Source organism: Myotis myotis, unplaced genomic scaffold (assembly GCF_014108235.1).
Source record: "Myotis myotis isolate mMyoMyo1 unplaced genomic scaffold, mMyoMyo1.p scaffold_m19_p_10, whole genome shotgun sequence".
Lineage (NCBI taxonomy): Eukaryota > Metazoa > Chordata > Mammalia > Chiroptera > Vespertilionidae > Myotis > Myotis myotis.
Window position 1 is genome coordinate 10,959,223 of NW_023416314.1, and position 26,000 is coordinate 10,985,222.

General features: G+C 37.8%; 1 protein-coding gene across 1 annotated transcript in view; it reads right to left on the reverse strand.

The window, feature by feature from the left end:
- Positions 1-26,000, reverse strand: part of GUCY1A2 (guanylate cyclase 1 soluble subunit alpha 2) — a 283,849-nt gene that overhangs the window by 69,133 nt on the left and 188,716 nt on the right. The window contains exon 6 of the mRNA XM_036324459.1: positions 9,407-9,550. Within this exon, the coding sequence (XP_036180352.1) occupies positions 9,407-9,550 (144 nt within the window). The remainder of the gene's footprint in view (positions 1-9,406; positions 9,551-26,000) is intronic.

The following is a 26,000-nucleotide window of genomic DNA, read 5'->3' on the forward strand; positions in this document are numbered from 1 at the left end:
GTTGACAGTATTAGATATGCCCCCCCCTTTTCCCCATTGACCCTTTCTAGCCTTCCCCTGCCTCAGGCCTTCACCACACTGTTGCCTGTGTTATGCATATATGCAGACAAGGTCTTTAACCAAAGACCTTTAATCTCTTCCCACCTGCCTTCCCTCTGAGATTCCACAGTCTGGATCCACATTTCTATGTCTCTGGATCTATTTGTTCATCAGTTTATGTTGTTCATTAGATTCCACATAGGAATGAGATCATGTGATAGTGTCTTTCTCTGACTGGCTCATTTCATTTAGCATAATACTCTCCAAGTCCCTCTATGCTGTCTCAAAGGGTAAGAGATTCTTCTTTTTACTGTTGCGTAGTATTCCATGGTATAAATGTACCACAGCTTTTTTAGCCACTCATCTACTGATGGGCACTTGGGCTGTTTCCAGATCTTTGCTATTGTAAATTGAACTGCTATGAACATAGGGGTATATATATTCTTTCTGATTGGTGTTTCAGATTTCTTAGGATATATTCCTGGAAGGATTACTGGGTCAAATGGCAGTTCCATATTTAATTTTATACTTCTGAACATCACAGGACTACGGGGACAAACATTAGCGGTCTTAGCTCACCCTACATACTTTGAGAGGAGACCCTGAAAAGCAACACCACAGGTATAAGGGCAATACCATCAACGTAAGGTGAATCAGAAGTAAATTTCCCCTCACAGACCTAAGCCCAGTCAGTGTTCATTGCTTGAGCTCTTAGCAATTCCCAACCAGAAGCACATGCAAAATTTCCCTACTGGAGGGTAACATCATTCTAGGTCACAAATGATTTCTATAATTTTGATACATAATATCTAGCACTCAAAACATAAAATAATTAGGCACACATGAGTTAAGTAACATGACTAAAAACTAAGTAAATTAAAAAACTATGTAATAGACCATATGGGATATAGAGAATAGATTTATTAAGCAAAGAGTTTAAATTAACTATGGCTAATATATTTAAGAAAATAAGAACAATATAAAATTTGTTAGATAAATGGGAACTTAAAAAACTATAGCCCTAACTGGTTTGGCTCGTGGATAGCATGTCAGTCTGCAGACTAAAGGGTCCCAGGTTTAATTCTGGTCAAGGGCATGTACCTTGGTTGCCGGCACATCCCCAGTAGGGGGTGTGCAAGAGGCAGCTGATCGATTTTTCTCTCTCATCGATGTTTCTAACTCTCTATTCCTCTCCCTTCCTCTCTGTAAAAAATCAATAAAAAAACTATAAACTGCTATAAGCAACATTAAGTATTAAATACATGGGTTTAATACATGATTTTCATAACTGATTGGGGAGAGTATTAGTGAGTTAGAAGGTAGATCTCAAGAGAATATGTAAACTTAAGCTCTGATAATTAAACATGAGCAAAATACAAAAGAGAATCTGTTGTAACCTTATCTATTGGTAAACTCTCAGTGAAACATACTTTAAACATATTATTTTTTAAAAAACATAAACCTATTTCTAGTATCAAATAAATTCATTATTAGAATAGATCTACTAGTAAATAGATTTAGGCATACATTTTAGCAGTAATATTATGTACTATTTGTGGATATTATTGTTATAATAAAACAATGATTTACTAAAATGCCAGTATGTGCATTATCTAGGAGATTAAAAGTAAGTTAAAATGGACTCTGGCTGGGTAGCTCAGTTAGATAGAGTGTTGTCCCAATGTACCAAGGTTGCAGGTTCGATCCCTGGTCAGTGTACATACAAGAAGCAACCAATGGATGCATATATAAGTGGAACAATTGTTTTTCTTCCTTCCTCTCTCTCTAAAATAAATAAAAAAATTTTTTTACAAATTAAAATGTGTTTAATGGATAAATATGAGAAGCAAGGATAAGTGGGCTCAGTATCTTGATAGTGAGTTCATATAACGCCTATGTACTTCTTTCTGACTTCTTAGGTTTATCATCTTAGATATAGATTCTAGAGGTCGAACCTTTCAAATAAGTATACACACTTCAAGATGAAAAGTATTAATTAGAATTTTATAAATAAAAAATTATCAAGAATCACAGGGAATTAATCCAACTTCTTCAATAGTTTTTTTTTTCTTTTTTCTAAGTACAGTCTTTGGCTGTATTCTCATAATGCTAACTAAATATTACTATATTTTCAAAGAATAAATCCCTTCAAATATTAAAATAATAGCATTAGGTTTCCTTTATAAATAACAACTACTTTTAAATTAACTGGAAAATATTTATTTTATAATCTAAAAATCCTGTAAGTTCATTAGAAGACTTAATTGAAGTGTTAAGAAGCTAAAATTTAATGTGTATTGTACATTAATAGTCCTGCCTTTGAACTAAGCAGTTAAAAGAAATTCATAGCATTTCCCTGATTTGCAATTGAGATTGCTAAACACGTTAGTATTACAACATGACTATACAATGTTATTTTAAACTCTATTTCACAATCTCTATAATTGCTTCATTATATAAAATGTACTGTTCTCTGAACTAATGAAGAAAATTTGCATTTTTATATTTATGTGGTGAAATTCAATGGAAATATTTTTAAAAACTGAAATCTAGACATAAAACTTAGATGTCTGGATACTAACACAGTTTTCAAAAGCTTTAAATCATGAAAATGTTACTTGTCTTTCTACTATATGTTTAATCACATACTCTAGTCAGACCTCAACCCAGCTTCCCTTTCCTTACTACCTTTTTTTAAAACAAAAAAGCACAGTGATAAATGTTTTCTTATTTTAATCAAAGAGTGGTTAAATTATTAGTAAAAATTAGTCTTTACGCACTAAAAACTCTATTCAAAATACTTTGAGCCCTAGCTAGTTTGGCTCAGTGGATAAAGTGTCTACCTGCGGACTAAAGGGTTCTAGGTTCTATTCCAGCCAAGGGCACATGCCTGGGTTGTGGGCTCAATCCCCAGTAGGGGGTGTGCAGGAGGCAGCCAATCAATGATTCTCTCTCATCATTGATGTTTCAATCTTTCTTTCCCTCTCTCTTCCTCTCTGAAATAAAAAAAGAGTATATTTAAAACACTTTTATAATATTAGGTTCACAAGTTAATGAACAGCATGAAATCATATTTTTTAGTGAAATTACCAGATAGCTAGTTCAAACAAAAGAGAGAATGTGAAGCTGATTTTACTTGTCTTCAGTTGTGTATATTTTAAGATATAAGAAAACCATATTTCCTCTAGAGAGGGAAAAATGGAATAGGCAGATTGCAGCATTAGAATAAACATCATATTGAGAAAGTAAAAAAAAATATTCTTAGTCACTATTTTTAAAAGCAATTTTAATTAAAGTCATTTTGGGCTGAATTTTTAGAATTTATTATATAAACAGACCATATTTGTGTATTATACTTTGTAGATTCAGTCTAGAACTATCATGAGTTTCATTAGAGTTCTTATCCTAACTAATAAAAGAGAAACATGGTAATTAGCCGTACGTCCGCTACCCTTCCCATTGGCTAATCAGGGAAATATGCAAATTAACTGCCAGCAAAGATGGTGGCCGGCAGCCAGGCAGCTTGAAGCGAACATGAGGCTTGCTTGCTTCAGTGACAGAGGACTCCAACGTTCCCCGCCTGCCGCTGCCGGCCTCTGAGCTTGCAGTTTGAAACATTGTTACAAATATAGAAGCTAAACAAAACCCCAGAAACCTGCTTTCAGCCCCCCGGGATCTCAGAGCTGGAGTTGAAAGAGTGTTTCGATTATAGAACCCAAAAAAACCAGATACCTGCTTTCAGCAGCCAAGGCCTAAGAGCTGGAGCCAAGCCTTGGAGCTAAAGCTGGCCCAGAATTAAAAAAAAAGAAAGAAAAAGAAAAAAAAAAGTTGGGAGCTTCAGTCACCCGCCAGCCTGAAAACGGCCCTCAGCCCCTCACCCAGACTGGCCAGGCACCCCAGTGGGGACCCCCACCCTGATCCAGGACACCCTTCAGGGCAAACCAGCCGGCCCCCACCCGTGCACCAGGCCTCTATCCTATATAGTAAAAGGGTAATATGCCTCCTGGCACCAGGATCAGCGTGACAGGGGGCAGCGCCCAATCCCCCTGATCGCCCTGCGGCTCTGTTTGTGACAGGGGGCGGGGCCACAACCTCCCTATCCACCCTGCTCTGTTCATGACAGGGGAAGGGGCCCCAACCCCCTGATCAGCCCTGCTCTGTGCCTGATAGGGGGGAGCTCCCCAACCCCTTGATCGCCCTGCAGCTCTGTGTTTGACAGGGTGCGGAGCCCCAACCCCCTGATCGGCCCTGCTCTGTGTGTGACAGGGTGTGGTGCCCCAACCACCCCCCCATGGGCCCTGCTCTGTGTGTGACGGGGTAGAGCCATAACCTCTCCATCGGCCCTGCCCTGAGTGTGACAGTGCGGTGTCCCAACTCCCTGATCGGCCCTGCTCTGTGAGTGATAGAGGGCTGCGCCCCAACCACCCCCCCATGGGCCCTGCTCTGTGTGTGACGGGGTAGAGCCATAACCTCCCCCTAGGCCCTGCCCTGAGTGTGATAGGGTACGGCACCCCAACCCCCCTGATGGGCCCTGCTCTGTGCATGACAGGGGGGAGCTTCCCAACACCCTGATGAGGCCTGCTCTGTGAGTGACAGCGGGGAGCTCCCCAACCCCCTGATCGACCCTGATCTGTGCGTGACAGGGGGAGCTGCCCAAACCCCTGATCGACCCTGCTCTGTGTGTGACAGGGTACGGAGCCCCAACCCCCCTGATGGGCCCTGCTCTGAGGCCGACCAGGGGCTGCACTTAGGGATTGGGCCTGCCCTCTGCCACCCGGGAGCAGGCCTAAGCCAGCAGGTCATTATCACCCAAGGGGTCCCAGACTGAGAGAGGGCACAGGCCGGGCTGAGGGACTCCCCCTCTCCCCCGAGTGCACAAATTTTTGTGCACTGGGCCTCTAGTCTATAATAATAAAAGAGTAATATGCTAATTAGACCAAATGTCCTTCTGGATGTCATTCCAGATGTCCTTCTGGGCTAAGCCAGGGCCAGAGGGAAGTTGGGTCCTGGGTGCCAGAGGGAAGCTGGTGCCAGCAGCTGGGGGAAGGAAGGCCCACTCCTGCACAAATTTCATGCATCGGGCTTCTAGTAGAAAGATAATTGGCTTGAAGTGAAGAAATGAAATGCTATATTCTGTGTGTGTGTGTGTGTGTGTGTGTGTGTGTGTGTGTGTGTTTAGTTAAAAAAGTTAACCCAATTTTACAGTTAATGATTCAAGGATATTATCAAACATTTACAAGCAATTATAATAATAATTCAGTTTCCTATTCCCCATCATGACAGGTGCCTCAAAAATTTAGAAGGCATATAAAAATTATCAATCTATTTTTCAAAATTTGTGAGGTTTGGGTAGTTTTCTTTTGAGCAAGTATTACAACTCAAATGGCTTAAATTTTAAATAGCCTAAAAACTTGGATATTTTAAAATAAACAATCAACTGATCACATATCAATTCTAATGTAACAACCAAATATTTTTAATGAATGATTATTTCAATGAATTTAGAAATGTCCCCATGGCACTAAGTTAGAAGCCAATTCAAAATCAAATTAATGTACCAAAAGAAAACAATCCCAAACCATGAAATAATATAAAATAATAATGAAGCAAAAATTATCAAGGTGGTTTTAATGTTTTGAATTCTCCTTCTGCATTCTTATTAAATCTTTATGGACATTTCCTCTCCTGGATTTAATAAGACTGTCTGATTCATGAGATAGAGCTAATGGTGTCTCCCACAGATAACAATATAGAGGAGCACACTGTAAAACACAACTCCCTGCTTTTGTTCTTTGGTCACTTACATTGCTTTGACAAGGATGAAGCAATACAAACATATCTCCTGCAAAAGAAAATCCAACATAGAAAACCCATCCCAGCCAAAACCGGTTTGGCTCAGTGGATAGAGCGTCAGCTTGCGGACTGAAAGGTCCCAGGCTTGATTCCAGTCAAGGGCATGTACCTGGGTTGCGGGCACATCCCCAGTGGGAAATGTGCAGGAGGCAGCTGATTGATGTTTCTCTCTCATCGATGTTTCTAACTCTCTCTCTCCCTTCCTCTCTGTAAAAAATCAATAAAATATATTAAAAAAAGAAAAAAAAAAGAAAAGAAAACCCATCCCAAATGATAACACTGCCCGGCTGGTAGTCTTGGAAATGTAAGAGCTGGTACGAATGCAACGTGGAATGTGTCTATTTGCAGTTTGCAGCACATCTGAGACAGCTTCCTTGCGTTTGCCTGTTTCTCCTGACCGTGATAGAAGTGCCATCCTATACTTGATTAACTAGATAATTATGTCCTGACTTGAACTAGGTGGGTTTTTTTTGGTTTTTGTTTTTAATGCTCCATGATTTTCTGTTTTCACCACTGGTAGGAGTTTTCTCTTTCTACGTTTTAAAATGATCAAGTATAAACATATATGTGCACACTAAAGAGTAGTAATAAAAGGAATAATTGCACACTATGACCCCTATGTCCATTTTCCCTACTGCCTCCTCCCTCTCATCATCACTTTCTTTCCCTTTGAATTAAGCACCATCATGAATTTTGTATGTATCATTCCCTTTCTTTCCTTTACATTTTTCCCATCCATGCAAGTATTTCTAAACAGCACATGTTTTCAAATTTTCCCAGTTTTGAAATGTAATTAAATGCAGTAAAACTACAACATTCCTCTATGACTTGCCTCTTTTGATCAATATTATGCTTTTGACATTCATCCATGTTGATGTTAACAGCTGAAGTAATTCATTCCCCCAACTGTATAGTATCCCAAGGTGTAAGTATATCCATTAGGTGGATATTTCAGCTATTTCCAGTTTGAGATTATTATGAAAAGTATTGCTGTAAATAATCGTGTGTGTAACTTCTGCTACATGTGCACAAATGCTTCCCTGGAGCAAATGCCTAGCAGAGCGATTGCTGGGTGGTAGAAAAGGCATAAAGTGAACCTTGCTGGTTAATGCCAAGGACATTATACCATTTACACTCCCACCAGCTGTGTGTGAGGTTTGCTTCAGCACCATAGCCTCACCAACAGTGGCAATGTCAGACTTTCGAAGTTGTGCCACACTAGTAGCAAAAAATTATTACTATTTGCAAAAAAAAATTGTTCTCCTAGTCAAAAAATCTGAATTATAAATTTATAGTTTTACTAGAGGCCCAATGCATGAAATTCATGAAAGGGCCTCGGCCCTTGCAGCCCTGGCTTCATCTGGAAGGTCGTTCATCTGTCCAGTCTAATTAGCATATTATGCTTTTAGTATTATAGATAGTGTTATCTTTGACATTTAACCTATCCAGAATTGCTTTATGTGCAGACTCATGAACTAGGTATTTAATTTTAATATTTTTTTACATGGATAACCAATTATCCCAAACCATTTATTGAATAGCCCATCCTTTGATAAAAGTCACCATTGTCATTTATCAAATCCTCTTTTTCTCTGATGTCCTGAAGTCTCATTAAGAGATGTTTAGTTTCTGGGTTCCTGATTTATCTTTTGTAGAATTCTTTAGAACTACTGTGTCTGAGAATTGATTAATGTCTTTTTTTTTTTTTTTAAATATACTTCATTGATTTTCTACAGAGAGGAAGGGAGAGAGAGAGAGAGTCAGAAACATCGATGAGAGAGAAACATCGATTAGCTGCCTCCTGCACATCCCCCACTGGGGATGCGCCCGCAACCCAGGCACATGCCCTTGACTGGAATCGAACCCGGGACCCCTCAGTCTGCAGGCCGACGCCCCATCCACTGAGCCAAACCGGTTTCGGCTGATTAATGTCTTTTAATAGTTCAAAAATTTTTTTCTTTTTGCATTGCCTCTATTAAGTTCATTTGGAACCTCAATTGGACATATATTACATCTTCTCACTCCTCCATGACTCCTTCATATTTTACATTTTATATTCTCTGATTCATATTTTACCATTTTTGTCTCAGAACTTAATATGGATAATTTCTTCAGTTCTAACTTTAAGTGTACTAGTTTTTGCTTCAGCTATGTCTAATCTGCTTTTAAATTAATCCACTGAGCTTTTTAAAAAAACATTATGTTGACTCCATACAAGTTCTCTGGCTCTTTTTCAAATCTACTGTTTCTGCCTCACATTTTAAAACTTCACTTTTATTTCTTTAATTAAATTAAATATTGTAATTTTTATTCTGCCTGAAAATTGTGATATTTGACAACCCGCCAGTTCTGTGTTTCTCATCTTATCTATAGTGCTTTGTTTTCCAGAGTGAATGTGTGTGTTTTTGCTTGTTTATTTTATTTTGTTTCATTTTGAATATCAGCCACTGATTTTCCAGAGAATGTTATCTGTGGAAAGACTCTGAAGATGAGATTGAAGTTGTCTTCCTCCGGAGCGGAAATACTGTTTCCTACTCTCACTGCTAATGACAGAGCACTTCATTTAAGTTCACCACTTAAATTTTGTTCAATCTGTAGCCACGTGTGATTGGCACATTTCTCTTCTATAACTTCAGTGTTGTGCTTAGTAATCTTTAAACAACATTTAAAAAACGGTTAACCCTGCATTTTAATAATTCCATCAGAAGGGACACTCAGGGATTAATTTGCTATAATGCCAGAACTAGAAATGTACTCATATTTTAAGACTTTATTTTCTCTAATTTTTTTAACTCATAGTTAGTGAGCTGTTATAAAGAGGCTGCCTTAAATTCAAGGGTACATCTCCGAATGCAAGACTTCTGGTTTATAAGGACTCAGAACAACAACACGTTTGGGATCCAGCAGATTCTGGCAAAATGATAGCTATGTGACCTAATCCATTCTCACAGGTAGTTATCAGACTGCAGGGAGCCATCAGTACCACAAAGTGCACAGCTCACCAAAGGTTACATTTTCCATTTTTAAAGTTTCCTCAGTTACGGGGCTCCAACCTTCAAGCTCTGTCACATAAACATTGCAGAAGGATCCCTGAGGCCTGAGGCTGCGTGAGGGATAGCTGTACACCACTCACAGGAAGTTGCCCAGGTCCATTTTCTTACCTTTTTTGTTCCTCATTTTTTGGATTATTTCTCTGACTCTGATTGTGACCATCATTCATGCTTGGATTTGGTAACCTGGTCACTGAAAACAAGTTCTTCCCTTTGATCTAATCCTTTAGCTCCTTTGTTCCCCCTCCATGGTAATTTGCCTTCCACACACCTTTTCCTGTTTTAGACCGCATTCCATTTGTTCTGGTCCTGGCTCTATGAGTCAACTCCAGCCATCCCTCATCTTCCTTGAGCATGCGACTTATCTAGATCTGTGTTACAGTACGTAGGATGCAGAAGGGAATGTCTTGCTCCCTTCAGTTAAGCACGCACTACTACTCAAAGCGTCGTGTTGAGAGAGCTACCTGGATGGGCCTCCCGTCAGGTGTCAGCACCTCTTCTGAAAGCTCCATCATCTTCAGGGCCATGAGCGCAATGGGCTTCGCATGGCAGAGGCTTTTTCTGTGCAGTCCTGCAGCGACACAGTATGCGTCACCTATTGTCTCCACCTGCAGCAATCAGACAAATCAAATGCAAACATGTGATAAACGGCCGGAATAGAAATGATTAGTTATCTGCAATCACAAATGTTGCTGAAAAGCATGTCAGCAAAACACCGGCAAATTAAGCAATTAGACCACTGAGAATAATTAGAGCCAAGTTTGCAAACAGCCTCTGTCAAATGCTGGCATCTCACACCAGGGCTGCTCATCAACATTATCACTATGGATGAGCCCTGAAATCAAGAACAACTGGAACATAAAAGAATATGCTCTGCAAAAAAAGGATCGTCAGTATTTTACCCAGGCAGTTTCTAAATAATGACCTTTTCCAAGGCCACCTGCTCATCTTCCTCAAACCTTCAATAGTGGCTATATTTGAGATGAGTAATTCCTGTGCACAATCCCATGCATAGTCCCATCATTAAAGAGTTAACAGGCACTGTGAGAGTCTCTCTGACCCTGTTCTAATTCTGTTGTCAGCATCCATTCTGAATTGCCATTGCTTTTGTTCAATATTTTAAATATTGACCCCAGGTTAAAATTCCCAAATTTCCAAAGCATAGAATAGGCATAAAAATTGGGGCACACCTTATTTTCAGAGGAAAGTTCACTAGTTATCCAAAGTAAATATGATGGTAAAATCTTCAAGTGTTCTAATATTTTAATTAGAGAAAAGAGATGAAATATTGTATAAAATGCTCAATTCCAATATCATATTTTCTCTGTAGCCCTCCATGGCCCTCTATTAGTTCCTAGTAGAACAAATCCTTTCTTCTATTCTGTTTTAGCACTTTCCACACCACTTTGCTACAGTTTTAATCATAGGCTATAATCAACATGTATCTATGTATAATTAATATATACTCCTGGTTATGATGTAAGCTCTTTAAAAATGCAATGTCTGTTTTTTTATCTTTGTATTCACAGGGCTTATATGGTGTTAAAATATAGATATTTAACAAATATCCACCAAATGAATAAATTAATCTACCATGTTTACCATGATTATAACAACAGACATTCTAATTGTTTTCTCATTTCACTTTTCCCCCCCATGAGAGCCATGTAGATCTGCGTAGGAAAAAATGCCTTTAAATGACCAGACATGCTTTATCCTAAATATACCAAGAATTATAAGATATTCTATTAGTTAAGATCTAATAGCAATAATTAAATATCACTTGAATGTATTCTAATACTATAGATGTATTAAAAGATGTACTGTACTGCATTAAATTCTGTGACCATTAACTTAGACAATATGATGAGAAAACTTAAGAAGCCTAAGAAACCAAAATTATCACTTGCTTATCAGAATCTTATCAGGAAACACACATAAAAAATGATTCCAATACCCTTAGACCTATAATGAAGTTCAAAATTTTCACTTCAAGATCTGTTTTCTGGTGCCAGAAAAATGGAAATAAAATCATATAAGAACAGACAGATGATGCAATGTGAATTGGCAAAGAATTTATTCCTAAGACTAGAATATACTCCCCCCAAAGAATCTCCACTCAGAAAGACACTCAGCAAATAATAAACGTTAATATGTGGCCATTTATTATTTCTTCCTTAGAAACACAAAACCCTTTGCTAATTCTCATATTTATCTCATCTTTTTGTATTCCTACACAATTTTAAAATCTAGAACACTGTTAGCTATGTACTTTGAAACTAACTTCTGATTTCCGGATATTAGAACACATAGTCAATTTATTTGTATAAACGGAATTGTGTCACAGTCACTCTGCACATATGTGTTCCTGGAGCACGATCTCTTCTTGAAATCCCTACTGTCATCATTTTCCTCAGTAGCATCATCTCCATTATCTTTTCAGCAAAAGTTTATTGAGTACCACTAAATGTGCATTTACAGAAATTGTACCAAAAGAGTAAGGATTAGTTATATGTTGCACTTTCTCCATAGGAGTATCCTATATAATAAAATCCTAATATGCAAATCGACTGTATAGTGGAACAACCAGTTGCTATGACGTGCACTGACCACCAGGAGGAAGACACTCAATGCAGAAGCTGCCCCCTAGTCGTCAGTGCACTCCTACAGGGGGAGTGCCACTCAGCCAGAAGCTGGGGCTGACAGCTGGTGAGTGCAGCAGCAGTGGGGGGAGCCTCTCCCGCCTCCTCAGCAGCGCTAAGGAGTCCATCTGCCGGCTTATCCTCCAAGGGGTCCTGGACTGTGAGAGGGCGCAGGCTGGGCTGAGGGACCCCCCTTCCAAGGGCACAAATGCCGTGCACCGGGCCTCTAGTGTAACATAATAGTGCAGATAAGATGAACCAATATGTTACTAATTGATACAAAACATAAATCTAATGAAATAGAAGATAAATATGTGCACAACATAAATATAACAAATTCTCATTAAAACTCATACATATTGTGTAAGATGTTATAGCTTTTAGTTCCCAAATAGTTGAAGTCAGAATAGCGATCAGAAATAACAGGATCAAGAAAGAGTCAATAAATGGACACAAAAAAGAATGGCCCTTAGTAAAATGTAACATTCTTACAATTATTCATAAACAAAATAAAATTTAAATAAAATCTAAAAGATGTGTCCACTATACCAGGCTAGACTGTGCTGCATTAACAAAATAACCTCCAAACCTGAATGCCCTAAAATAACAAGGGTTTGTTTCTGATTCATGCTACATATTCATGTGGGTTAAAAGCCTGGGGCAGAGGAGAGAAAGACCTTGCTATGCCTCTTCACTCAGGGGACAAGGCTAACAGCACCTCCTCACCTGGAGCTGATTGTCATGACAGAGGAAAGGAAGCTCTGACAAATTATACACTAGCTTTTAAAGCTGTGCCCAGATGTGACATATATAGCTTCTTCTCAAGATTTATTCACTGAAGACAGTCACATGGCTATATGCTTAACATAAAGAGGATGGGGAAATGCTACCATCTTGTGCCGATAGAAGAGCCAGTAACATTTGGCAAATAGCACTAGTGAATAATGAGTGAATAGGGAATAGTTCAAAAGTTTTCATATACCCAGGTGTCTGTAAAGAACAGGCAGTATATCTTGTGTGATGTTTTTCTTTCCTTGCAGATGTATTCAGCATCTTAACCTGAAAATCTTGGCTGAAATACTACCACCTTAGTAATGCAGCTTTCCATTAAAGCTCCGTGCTTTTCTCTATAAAAACATCACTATCGGGTCTATACATGTTCAGCAGAATTAAGTATATGTGAAAACTCTAGTGGCCTCTACTCAAAATCATTAGTTGACTTTGCCTCATGAGGAGCTGCCGAAGTGAAAGCATTATGTATCAATTACAATTGATCTTGAGGATATTTCCTTGAGTTAAACCAAAGTAAAACAAATGGAAATTGTGAACATACTACAAAAAAAGCTGCCATAAAGTTGACTATGTTTTGAATTCCTTTATAATTGCTTCAGTGTTTTTAAAATAAAATTTTAAATACAATGGATCACCTAAAATAGTGCACTTCCTTTATTTTCAGCCTCTCCAACCTGCTTTTAAATAAGAATGGAAATAAGGATGGCTATGCATGGAGATAGAAAAAACAGTGCTATGCAAATGTCTGCAAACTTTATATTCTTTTCTGAACATAGAAGAGGAGGTTTAAATACTAAAAATATTATGTACAAATGTTGTCCCACAATTATTTTTATAGCTGTCTTTATCAAACTTTAAAGAAGTGGCCTATCTCAATATAGCTTCTTCTCAATCCCTTATTGTCAAAATTCTCTCATTTCAGAAATAAGCTTTTTTAAAAAATTTTAAAAAATATATTACATTGATTTTTTTTTACAGAGAGGCAGGGAGAGGGATAGAGAGTTAGAAATATCGATCAGCTGCCTCCTGCACAGCTCCTACTGGGGCTGTGCCCACATCCAAGGTAAATGCCCTTGACTGGAATCGAACCTGGGACCTTTCAGTCCCCAGGCCGACACTCTATCCACTGAGCAAAACTGGTTAGGGCGGAAACAAACTTCTTATGTATTCACTCTGTTTATTTACTTTAGTTTTATTTATTTATTTTTATTTTTATTTTTATTTTTATTTTTATTTTTATTGTTGAAAGTATTACATATGTCCCCTTTCCCCCCATTGACCTCACCACCCCATCCCACCCCCAGGCCTTCACCACTCTATTGTCTGTGTCCGTGGGTCATGCTGTATAAGCATATGAGTTCATTGGTTGATCTTTTCCCTTCTCCCTCCCCACCTTCTCGTGCCTTCCCTCTGAGGTTTGACTGTCTGTTCGATGTTTCTATATCTCTGGGTCTATTTATGTTCATCAGTTTACGTTGTTCATTAGAGTCCACATATGAGTGACATCATGTGATACTTATCTTTCTCTGACTGGCTTATTTCTCTTAGCATAATTCTCTCTGGTACATCCATGTTTTGCAAATGGTAAGAGTTCTTTCTTTTTTACAGCTGCATAGTATTCCATTGTGTAGATGTACCATAGTTTTTTAATTTACTTATCTGCTGATGGGTACTTAGGCTGTTTCCAAATATTAGCTATTGTAAATTGCCCTATTAAAATACCAATGTCATATTTCACAGACCTAGAACAAATACTCCAAAAATTTATATGGAATCAAAAAATACCTCGAATAGCCACAGCAATCTTGTAGCCTGTCCTGAGATATCTGAACTCTTTCACTCCTAGTTGATATGAACCTCAGGAAATCTGCATGGAAGCGAATAAGCATGGTTGTTGGAGGGTTTATTCCAAAAGGTGGTGTCCCAGAATGTGGGTACATTTTAATTGATGAATCTTGTACTCTCACTCAAGTACCACTGCATTCGCCCAAATGTGGGTTCCAGCTGGAGGAGGGCCCTGCCAGCCTGAGCATTCACTGTCCCTAAATCCAGACTGAAGAAAGTCCTTGCAGGCATCATATCCAGTGGCCACAGCCTTACCACCTCCTTTACCTCTAACACTTTATTTTCTTTTACAACTTCTATTCCTCTCCCCATGGACATCATTCCGTCATCTTCACTTGTACCTCCTCCTCCACCACCTTTTCTTTTTCCAGAATCCCTGTCTCTCCACCTGCTTTTCATCCACCACTTCCATCACTCTCCTAATCTCTTTAGCTGCCATTGAGAAGATGGCGTATTTCTCAGGCAAATCCCCATACCAGCTATTGCCTGAGACTTCTATTCCACTGTAAACCAGGTCTCTGTAGGGAATTCCATCCAACATTAACAGGATGTGGTGGGGGGCTTCCCTCCTGAATGCAGATCACTCACCAGTACCAGAGATTCCAGAGAAAACTGAGGCATCACAGGTGATGACTGGCAGGATGGGGTAGCCTGAATATTGCCACAGCCCTGTGACCTAACGCTAAAGAAGGGGCAAAGGGTCAGAATACTAAGTAAGAGTTTTATCAATTATTTAAATTATATCTAATTTCTACATTTTGGGGAAACTCTGAAATTATTTCCCAGGAACTGTCCTCTCAGAAAGCTTTTCAAATGCAACTCTCAGGACCCCCTGTGTAAGAATCACCCAAAAGTACTTGGTAAAAATTAGATCCCCATGCCCCACCTAAATCAGACTCCCAGCTATAGGCATTTTCACGTGTATTTTATGGTGTATTTTATGATCCTCAAAATTTGAAGACTCGTGGTATATGATGTGAGCTAAAAATATTACAACATTTATCTAGATAGTCACTTCTTTTAAGAGCCAATGAGCTTTCAGAAAAGAGAAAAGCACTTCCTATCCTGAACTCCAGCCATTCATCCCTATATACTCCTCTCTCTTTCACTCTACCCATAGGGGCAATAATCTTCTCCAGATACTTCCTTATTCGTCAGAACCTTAGATTACAACTTCTGGTCCCCACACATACACCCCAAATGCTAGCACAGTAGATATTCAATGATCCAAAGTAAGTTTGTTGAGTTTAATTAAATACTTCCAAGTGAATTGTGCATAATGGCTTAGCAATTCAAATGTAAACGACTTTAAAAATTTACTAACAAAGCTTCAAAAAATATCTTCATTCCTTAAAAATAAAATCTATCTAATTACCCTCACTTTAGTTGATGTTTCTGACCCAAATACTACTTCGCTTAAGGAAGTCTCTGTAGTGCTCAGCTGACACAGCATCGAAAAGGAGGTCATGGATATAAATAGAACAGTGATTGAGCCTGGGAACTATTCCCAAATGAGGGAAAATAGAACCCAAATGACTGCCTATCAAAGAAAGCTCTTTTCCTGATAAAGCTCTCAGTAGATCTATCAAAGTACATTTCAGTTCTGCCCAGGAATCTCAGTCATGAAGAAAATACTGTTGCCAGGCTCCAGGTTGTTTATCATGAAGATTATTGAATACCGAGGCAGATTAGCAAAGAAAAATACATCCAAACACCCAGTCAAAATTTCTTTCTAAATTCTCAAGTTAGATGTGGGAGACTGAACAATTCTTTCCCCTGTATAGTAAACTGTCTTCTAAGATCTTCACTAGTATGACTCCAATGTCCACTTTTATTCACCACTATCACTTTAATTTAGTCCATGTCCCAATCCCAATGAATAACTCAATGAGCTTTACAAACTTTCCATACTTCCCACCCCTGCATTTATATTCAGTTACTATTCGAAATCTATCCATTCACTCTTTATAAAAATAAGTATTGGGTCTATTATTTTCAAAAACAAAGTTTCCAGAGGTTCTTGATTTACCAGAATTATAAACATTTTCCCAGAATATGGTGAATGTCTGCTATAATTTTTAGTAAACATATAATGAATTCTAAACAATGTTAGTTGTCAAAACAGTGAAGTTTCAAGACTTGTTATATAGTTATAGTAATCAAGACAGTGTGGTATTGGTGGAAGAATAAGCAAATTCATCAGTGGAACACAATAGAGATCGCATAAATATACCCCCAATATAGTCAACTAATCTTTGAAAAAGGTAGAAAAACAACATATGGAGCAAAGGTAGTCTCTAGGACAAATGATGCTGGAACAACTGGACATCCACAAGGAAAAACAAACAACAAAAAAAACAACAAAAAAAGAGGATCTAGACACAGACCTTCCACCCTTCACAAAAATGAACTCAACATGATCACAGACATAAATATAAAATGGAAAACTATGAAACTCCTAGAAGATAACATAAAAGAAAGCCTAGACCACCCTGGGTATTGTAATGCCTTTTTGGATACAATAACAAAGACAAAGACACAATCTATAAAAGAAAAATCTAATAAGCTAAACTTTATTAAAATTAAAAACTTCTGTACTATGAAAGACAATATCAAGAGAAGGAGAAGACAAGCCACAGATTGGGAAAACATATTTGGAAAAGACACAACTGAAAAAGGACCATTATACAAAATATTTAAAGAACTCTTAAAATTCAACAATTAAAAAAATCTGATTTTTTTTAAATGTTACAAACACCTTACCAGACATGACACCAAGGAAGATGTACAGATGGAAAAAAATAATATGAAAAGATCTTCACATTATATGTCATCAGGGAAACACAAATTAAAACAGTACTGAGATACACCACTACACATCTATTAAAATAGCCAAAATCCAGACCACAAACAACACTGAATGCTGATGAAGATGTGAAGCAACCGGAATTCTCATTCATTGCTGCTGGAAATGCAAAAAGGTACAGTCTATTTGGAAGACATTTTGGTGATTTCTTACACAACTAAACATATCCTTACCATATGATTCAGGAATTGTGCTCTTTGGTGTTTACCTAAAGGTGTTGAAAACTTATGTCCACACAGAAACCTACACACAGGTGTTTATAGCAGCTTTGTATAAAATTGCCAAAACGTGGAAGCAATCAAGATGACTTTTCAGTACATAAACGGGTAAATAAATTGTGGTACATCCAGGCACAAAATATTATTTGGCACTAAAGAGAATGAACTATCAAGCCATGACAAGACAAGGAGACTTAAACACACATTACTAAGTGAAAGAAGCAAATCTGAAAAGTCTACATGCTGTGCGATTCCAGCTATATAAATTCCTGGGAAAAGTAACACTGTGAGGACAGTAAGTAGACCAGTGGTTGCCTGTGATTGAGGGGATGGGTTGAACAGGTGAAGCAGAGATAACTTTTAGGGCAGGGCAGTTAAAATACTCTGTATGATATTATAATGATGGATATATGCCATTATACATTTGCCTTAACCCACAGACTGTGAAATATGAGAGTGAGCCCCAAGATAAACTATGAATTTCGGGTGTTGCATCAATATAGCTTCATCCTTGGTAAAAATGTGCCATTCTGGTGAGTGATGTTGATAATTCCGAAGACGATGGGGCAGGATGTATATGGGAAATCTCTGTACCTTTCTTTCAATTTTATTGTAAACATAAAACTGCTTTAGGAAAAATAAAGTCTTTTTTCTTGAAGTAGATAGGACAGCCCAGTTAGTAAATCAAGTGGAAATATTAAAAATTCACTTTTTAAATAAACATAAGCTAATGTCCATAAATCCCAATAGCCTCAGGTATCTATGGAATTACTTTCTTTTATCCAGATTAATTACAGTTTAGAAAACAAGCCTTCCCCAACCCCTCTTCCATGAGCCAAATGTGTCACATTTCCACATCCACCTTTCAAGTCATTTCTTTTCTGAAAGTGTCCCCAATCCTTCAGTAGGATATCATCTTTGCTTCTTTTAGAACCCCAATAAAACTTGGCTTCTACACCTCTTATACTGCAGTCATTGTGTTTGTACTTTTTTATTATCATCCTGTCTAGATGGCTAAGTCATTTAACTTTGAAGACAAAGACAATATGTTGGCTATCTTTTTTTTTAAGTCCCACAGGGACTAGCAGAGTGCTAGTATAGTAGACACTTCAAGAATTATGACTGAGTCAAATTGTATTACAAACATCTCTATCAAGAGCTATGTCAATAGAGATAATGTATAAATTACCTTTAAAACTCAGTTGTTGTTAAATGACCCAAAAATATGTCTATTCTATCAACTCAGGTTAAGTTTACATAATGCCAAAATAAGAACATATTCCAGTGATAGGGTAAACAATGGAATGGAAGTATTTCCACTAACTAGACAAACTTGACCAGTTCATTCAGTGTTCCAATACTGACTTAAGCCTCTTGTATCTTGCCAGCCCAGGTAAGGTATGTATTTAAATTATGGCAAAACTATCTATGTTCTACTTTTGTCTAATAACTATCCAAACCTATACCCCACCCTATTTTAAAGTGATTTTCATAAAGCAAATCTACTTGCGTCACACTGCCATTCAAAAATCTTTAATGACGTCACAATTGCTGGATCACTCCTATGATTAAGACCAAAACTCTTGAAATGGCTAAAACATGTGTAGGTTTTAGCTTCTAATTACTTCTGTATCATTTATATTGTGCTAATCTTAATTTCTTCAGTTTCTTTAGTTGTGAGACTTCCCAGAGAAGCCTGATGGAATAGAAAAGGACTGAGCAATGCTAACTCCACTACCTATCAGCTTTGTGAGCTCAAACAAGCGGTTTAACCTTTTAAAATCTCATTTTATTCTTCTGTGAATGGGAGATAATATCTATTTTTCAAAGTTTCTGAAAAGATTAAAGAAGATAATTTTATTAACCTCTAATAATAATTGTAATTTTAATTAATCATTAACTAGGCATTATTTAATTATTTAATGTCAATCCCTAATGCTCAGTTATAAGCAACTAACAATATGAAACACGACTGTCTTATCTACCATTTTGCCCTTCTGCCTAATTTAGTACTTAGAACACAGACAATAATCAATAATTATTGGTTAAATATAAAATAAATCAATAATCATATAAAGAATTTAGCATGGTATCTGGCACATTTGAGGCACTCAACAAATATTAGCCTTACTATAGATTGAATGTGTCCCCCCAAAATTCATTTGTTGAAACCTAATCTGCAATGTGATAGTTGGTTGTAGGACTTTTGGAAGGCAATTGGGGACCTTTGTAAGGGCTCGACCCTCATCAATGAGATTAGTGTCCTTCTAAAAGAGGCCCCAGAGAGCTCCTTGTCCCTTCTGCCACATGAGGACACTGCAAGAAGACAGCCATCAATAAAGCAGCAAGTGGACCCTCACTAGACACCTAATCTGCCAACATCTTGATTTTGGACTTCCCAGCCTCCAGAACTGTGATAAATAAGTTTCTGTTGTTTAGAAGCCACCTCCTCTATGGTCTTTTTGTTTTAGAAGCCTGAATGGACTAAGACAATCAATCTCCTTCCCTCCCTTCACAGCAAATTCCTCAAGACACTCTCTCTAGCCTTAGTATTCTCTCATATAAATGACTCCAGATGTGTCACCTACAACAAAAATGTGAAACCAATACCATTGTTTCCAGTTTATAGAAGTAGAAGCTGGGCACAGATCGGTCATGTGACTTAAGTAAAAAGGACAGAATAAAAATTATATCAATATCCTTCCCCCTATATTTCACTGTCATTGATTGCACTGTCATAAGCAGCTTCAATAGTGCTGGTCTGACTTCTTCCTAATGGTCAAAGCACCTTCTTTTATCAGAGGTCTGAAATAGGACCTACAGTTTACAAGGCAGTGACACTAGTAATAAGTGGAAAAGGGAGAAGCATACAGTTTTATTTTTATGACAACAGAAAAAAAATCTGTACAATATCAAACTTTGAAAGTCAAAGGAATATATTTTAGAATATTCCTTTTCATTATTTTAAGAAAAGCATTATTTTAATAGGTAGCTTTCATAGATTTCAACACATAGGCACATACACACTCTCACACACACACACCTGGATCAGCCGTCTAACAAGAATTTTGCCTCAGTGATTTCTTAGTTTTCCAACTTGTTCAAAGCCATGTTAACAATTCAAAGCTTGAAAAATGCATCAAAATATATAAACATTCACCACCAAACACTAGAATTTAAGATAAAGTTACATTATCATTTCTTCCACTTTAAAAATGTTTATAAAATAAACATATACCCAAATCATTTACCATACACGAATAATCTATTAATAGGGAGTCAGAAGGATTGATTTGCACTTTGGGGACATTTTCCTAGCCAACCAAATACACTCCAACACTGAGTATCTAGAATCTAGAATCTCATAGAATGAAATGACTTTCTGAGAATTTCTGCTGTCAATCCCATCAAAAGATTATAGCTTGTGTTTTAATCATTCCAATGACCAGATCATACAGCTGCAGCCAATGTATTTCATTGTTGGGACACTGACTTTCATAAGGATCTTCCACTAAGGTGAAATTTCTAACTTCTGCATAAATATCCTCTCTACTCTCCTTGAGCTAGAGAGAACAAATCTTTATAAAGGCCACACATACTAATAAGTAGTGCAGATTTGTTGAATGTCTTTAAAAAGGAGACTAGTTATATTCTTAACTCTAGGCTAAAATTCAAATTGCAATTTAAAAATTTAAGCTCACTCTCCAACTATTATGTCAAGGGCCTCTTGTTCATAATAAAAAGGTCTTTTGCTAATAGCTTTTTTCACCCTGTGAACAATCCTGTGACATACTGTTGTTCTCATTTTAAAGGTATAAAATTTTCCTGGGGATTGTCAAAGTTACAGGATACCAATTTATGAAGTATACATAGATAAATGCTAGAACAATCTTTGGTCCTATTTCTGCCTCTAACTAATTAGGAACACTAGCTATCTGATTCATAAATGACTTCTGCCGTTATTTTCTAAAATACAAGCTTTTAGCTGAATCAGAACTAAATTCCAATAATATCTCTGCCACTTGCTACACCGATCTTCAAAAAGGACATAACAGCACCCATCCCTCAGGGCTCTCTTGGAAAACAAATATCACAATTAAGGCATCTTCCACTGCATCTGGAACACAGTTTGTATTGAGTAAATGTGAATTCCATCCCTTTAGTTCCATGTTGCATTAAGGAATCTGTACCCTTTAAATCACTGTTGTTAATTGGTAAACAGAGGGAGGATTGTGTACAATGGTTCTCCTACAGCACAGCATTCATTAAAGGTTTAGTGAAAAAGGTAATAGAAACCATCAAATTCAATACGATTTGCTGATGGCATTGATGCTATCCTATCAGGTAAGTGTAAGTGAGAAGTCTCTGATCTAGATCAATTTCTATTTTCATAAACTCATACAATAGCCAGGCATGATAAACCCTGACGGGAACATAACTGACATATTCCCATTCTGAAGCATGCCAGAAATCCTCTGCTAAAGAACCTCAGGGTAAAATAAATTATTACTTAATGACAATAATTCTTTATGAAGAAAAGTTGGTATTTTAGGTGGATTTTAAAAATAAACATATTAAAGTAATTCACTATGTGATAAAACTTGCAAAATGGACACAAATAAAAGCTAGTTTGCCATACTATTCTGAAAAAGGTGTTAGTGACAAACAGCTTAGCTCAGAACTTCTTTACACTTTTATGGACACACAAAAGTTAGACATTCTGTAAGGACATAAACTGCGTAAGGCATCATGGTGTAATATTCACCCTTACGGACATCGGAAATCTGAGCAGCATGGACCGAATACACTAAGAAAACTTGCTAGAGACATGCATCATAAATTTCCAGACTGTTTTCAGAACTGATACACATTTCCTTTGTGTCTGATTGCATACAGGCTGATAGAACAAAATACCATAGAACGGGTGGCTTAAAAACAGAGTTTTCTTTCTGACAATTTTGGAAGCTGAGAAATCCTAAATCAAGGTCCTGACCAGTTTGGTTCCATTCACTGGTGAGGGCCCCTTCCTGGCTTGTAGATGGCCACCTGTGTCCTCACCTGGCAGAGAGAATTTTGATCTCTTACTTTTCTTATAAGGACACAGATCCCATCATGGTGCCCCTGTCCTTATAATCTCACCTGAACCTAATTCCCCTCTATAGGCTCCACCTCCAAACACCATCACACTGGAGACAGGCTTCAATAATTAAATTTTTCGAGGACACACACATTCAGTCCATAATACTCAGTATTCTACAAATCAAAAACATCAATATCTTAGCAATTGCCACCTCTTTAGGGAATTAAAAATCAACAGGGATATAAACAACAACCCCAAAACACTTTGATAAATTCAGCAAGACACTTTTATCAATTTCAATTTCTGCTTGGCAATCCAAATTATTTTAGCCTTTTAACTGTTTCAGAATTTGCCACAAGAGTAAACGGAAATGTTCTCCGAATATAGAGAAAAAAAATCCCGGATGTCATATTAGAATATAAAAAGATAAACATTTTAGGTTCAGTTTCATAGTGTTGGTCAAGACATGGCACAAGTTGACATGACTTAAAGCAACACTTTTGTCTTCATGAATTTCATACTGTGGCTCAGGTTATTTAGATAAAACTAAGCCATGCAGATGAACTGTGGACCCATCTTGGAGAAATAAGGTCCATAAGGACCCAGTAAAGATCATACAAATCCTGTATTTCAGGGATCTATGTCTCTCCCCCTACTGTTACCTCTCTACCTACCCTTCCTTCAGTCTTCCTCTGGCAGACAATGTAGTTCTAATAACCTGAAAGGATTAACTTGAGCAAATAGGCATTTTATCTTTATGTAATAAGCACCAGCTACACAATCTTTATGTACACACAAACACATGCACATACAAGCATATGCATACGAAACACACTCACCATACATACCCAGAAACACCTATTTCAAGAATGATCACTAACATTTACATTTACTGCCATGGATATAATATCGTAATAAGCATTTTACATAAATTTCGTTTAAAAGCTCAAAAACTATAACTATGCGGTAGATAAAATTAGTCTATTTACAGATGGCAAAACTGAGCAGAGAGGTTAAATAAGTGGTTAAAGGTGGAAAGATGAAAACTCCGGGTAGTGTACTGAAGCCAGCATTGGGATTCAGCAGCTCTAGCTGAACGGATTGAGAACAACAGGATAAAGGATCCAGCCTTCTCCTTGTTTGACCCTTACCTCCAGCCTAAGTGCTTGCCAAAGGCAAACATATAAATGAAGCAAAACCTTTGTCAGGTAATTTTTAGGGTATTTTAAAATTCAACAATATAATCCCACCAGTCGAAAAGATATCAGAACAGAATGCTTATCTGTGACTTTCACCTTACCTTCTAAAGCATATAAATTAGTTCTTTTCTGCTCATTAAAATTGTGCTAAAAATACATACTAATTTCCATAACATTGTATAGGCTTCTATGGGACTCATGCCCTGTTATTAAGTGAGTGACTCAAAAATGCTTATTGATTGAGTGAATAAATGAATAGAATGGCGTGTGTGTTTTTTCACTTCAGAAATTCCTCTTTTCTAGATTTTCTAGGAAGATACTGTTACTTCATTTCCAATGAAAGAGCAGCAAAAGTAAAAGGCATTGATGTTGATGGAATCCACTAACAAGAACTAACATAAATCTTTAGTAGCTTTTCATTTCAAAAGCAGAAAATATGTAAATCTTGGGGAGGGGGTGGAAAATGAAACGTTCATTCTTTACTAAATGGACCTGGCATTCAGTGCTGGGAAATGGAGTAACATGTTATATACATATTTATAAAATGCCAAGAATAACCTAAGTACCTAAGTACTTAAAAGGTTTTTTTTATCATAAAACAAAATAAGGGGAAAAGAAAGCACCTCATTCCCACCGCCACCTCCCGCCACCCCCCTGCAAAATCCAGGTCACTCTGGAGCGATATCCCTGAGATTCTGCTGTATTTTCTGAAGCCTGGCTGAAGGTGCAGGGAGCAGCCGCTGCAGGAGCTCCATACTGTCAAATGGCAAGACACATCAAAATTCCTGAGGCAGAGAGTTCCGCAGCCTTGTAACTTGATGTGAGAAACGTCTGCTTTCAGCCCTTACCAAGGAGGTTTAAGAGGGGGATTCAAATCTGACATAGCTCCTTCTCTAATTTACAAACTGCTAGCGCATCGGTGCAAAGCCTTGGGGATCGGCATCAAGACATATAAATCCAAGGGCTCACCTGGCTCTCAGCTTCCCTGGGATATGAACATGCCCACTGAAAAGTGAATACTGATCACCTTCTACATAAACCTTTCTATCATGGATATCTATCCTGTTTACTTCTGCAGTCCATATTTATTTTTAGAATGTGCAGACTTTTTTCCCACCCACAAAGTAGCCAAGGAGTTATAGTTAATAGGAATCTATAGTTAATAGACTAAAGAGACACTAAACAATCTACACATATCAATCTACACATATCAACTAAGTGAAACATACATGATCTTAATGGTTTTACTAGTCTTTTTTATTGCTATTGTATCTGTGGAGGTTTGGAGCTTATAAAGTCAATAGAGTATTTACATTGGTCTTTGAAGATTTTCAGAGCTCAAGGTATCTAGCAATTTGCAAAATGAATTAATGCTATGAGTGTCCCAAATATATTTTATTCATTTTCTAGAACGGATAGAAATAACCTGCTAATTTTAGCATCTCTGTGGGTCTAGTTCAGGGGTGGGCAAACTTTTTGACTCGAGGGCCACAATGGGTTCTTAAACTGGACCGGAGGGCCGGGACAAAAGCATGGATGGAGTGTTTGTGTGAACTAATATAAATTCAAAGTAAACATCATTACATAAAAGGGTACGGTCTTTTTTTTCAATAGTTTTATTCATTTCAAACGGGCCGGATCCAGCCCGCGGGCCGTAGTTTGCCCACAGCTGGCTAGTTCCTGTTGTGGCGTTTAAGGTCTCAAAAGACATCTCTGTCTTTCGATGAAGTTGCCCAAGTTGGTTCCCTTTGACTCTAGAGAGGGGGTCCTCTCTGACTCTACATTTGCTCCTGGCCAGGGAAAAGCCTTTGGTTTTGTATCAAAGTGTGTCCTGATGCCATCTTCTTACTTCTTTCAGGACACACTGCCTGGTTTCCATTTCCAGTCCCCTTGTACCCAGGCCCAAGGTCTTGTGTCTCCTGAGTCTGGATTTCTGCCCCTTCCTACTTTGCTGGACTTAGCTCTCCTACCTGGACTTAGAATACTTGCATTCCTTGCCAATATGAACTTTGTGTTGTTGTTTTTTAGATTTTTAACATCAGATTCCCTGATCTAACTGAATTCTGCTCCTGGCATTTCCTAGTTGCTCCATCTTGTTTTACTCCTTCTCCCCAACCCAAGCCTGAAATCGATACCTGATGTTTAACTCCACCAACATATCCAAACCCAGTTCCAGTTTTGATGAGGGAATGCCCCCCTGCCCCAACAGAGAAAAGTATTTTATTACAACCATTTTTCAGAGTCGCCTGGGAAAGATGATTAAAAAAAAGATTCATTATTTTAAACTTATATCCCTACTGCCTGCACTCCAGATCATAGATCCCTCTGTCCCATTCTTGATATGCTATTTCTCTGTGAGGAGAAATAGGGAGAAGATGCTGACTGGTTTCTGACACACAGGGAGGATGGCAGATGG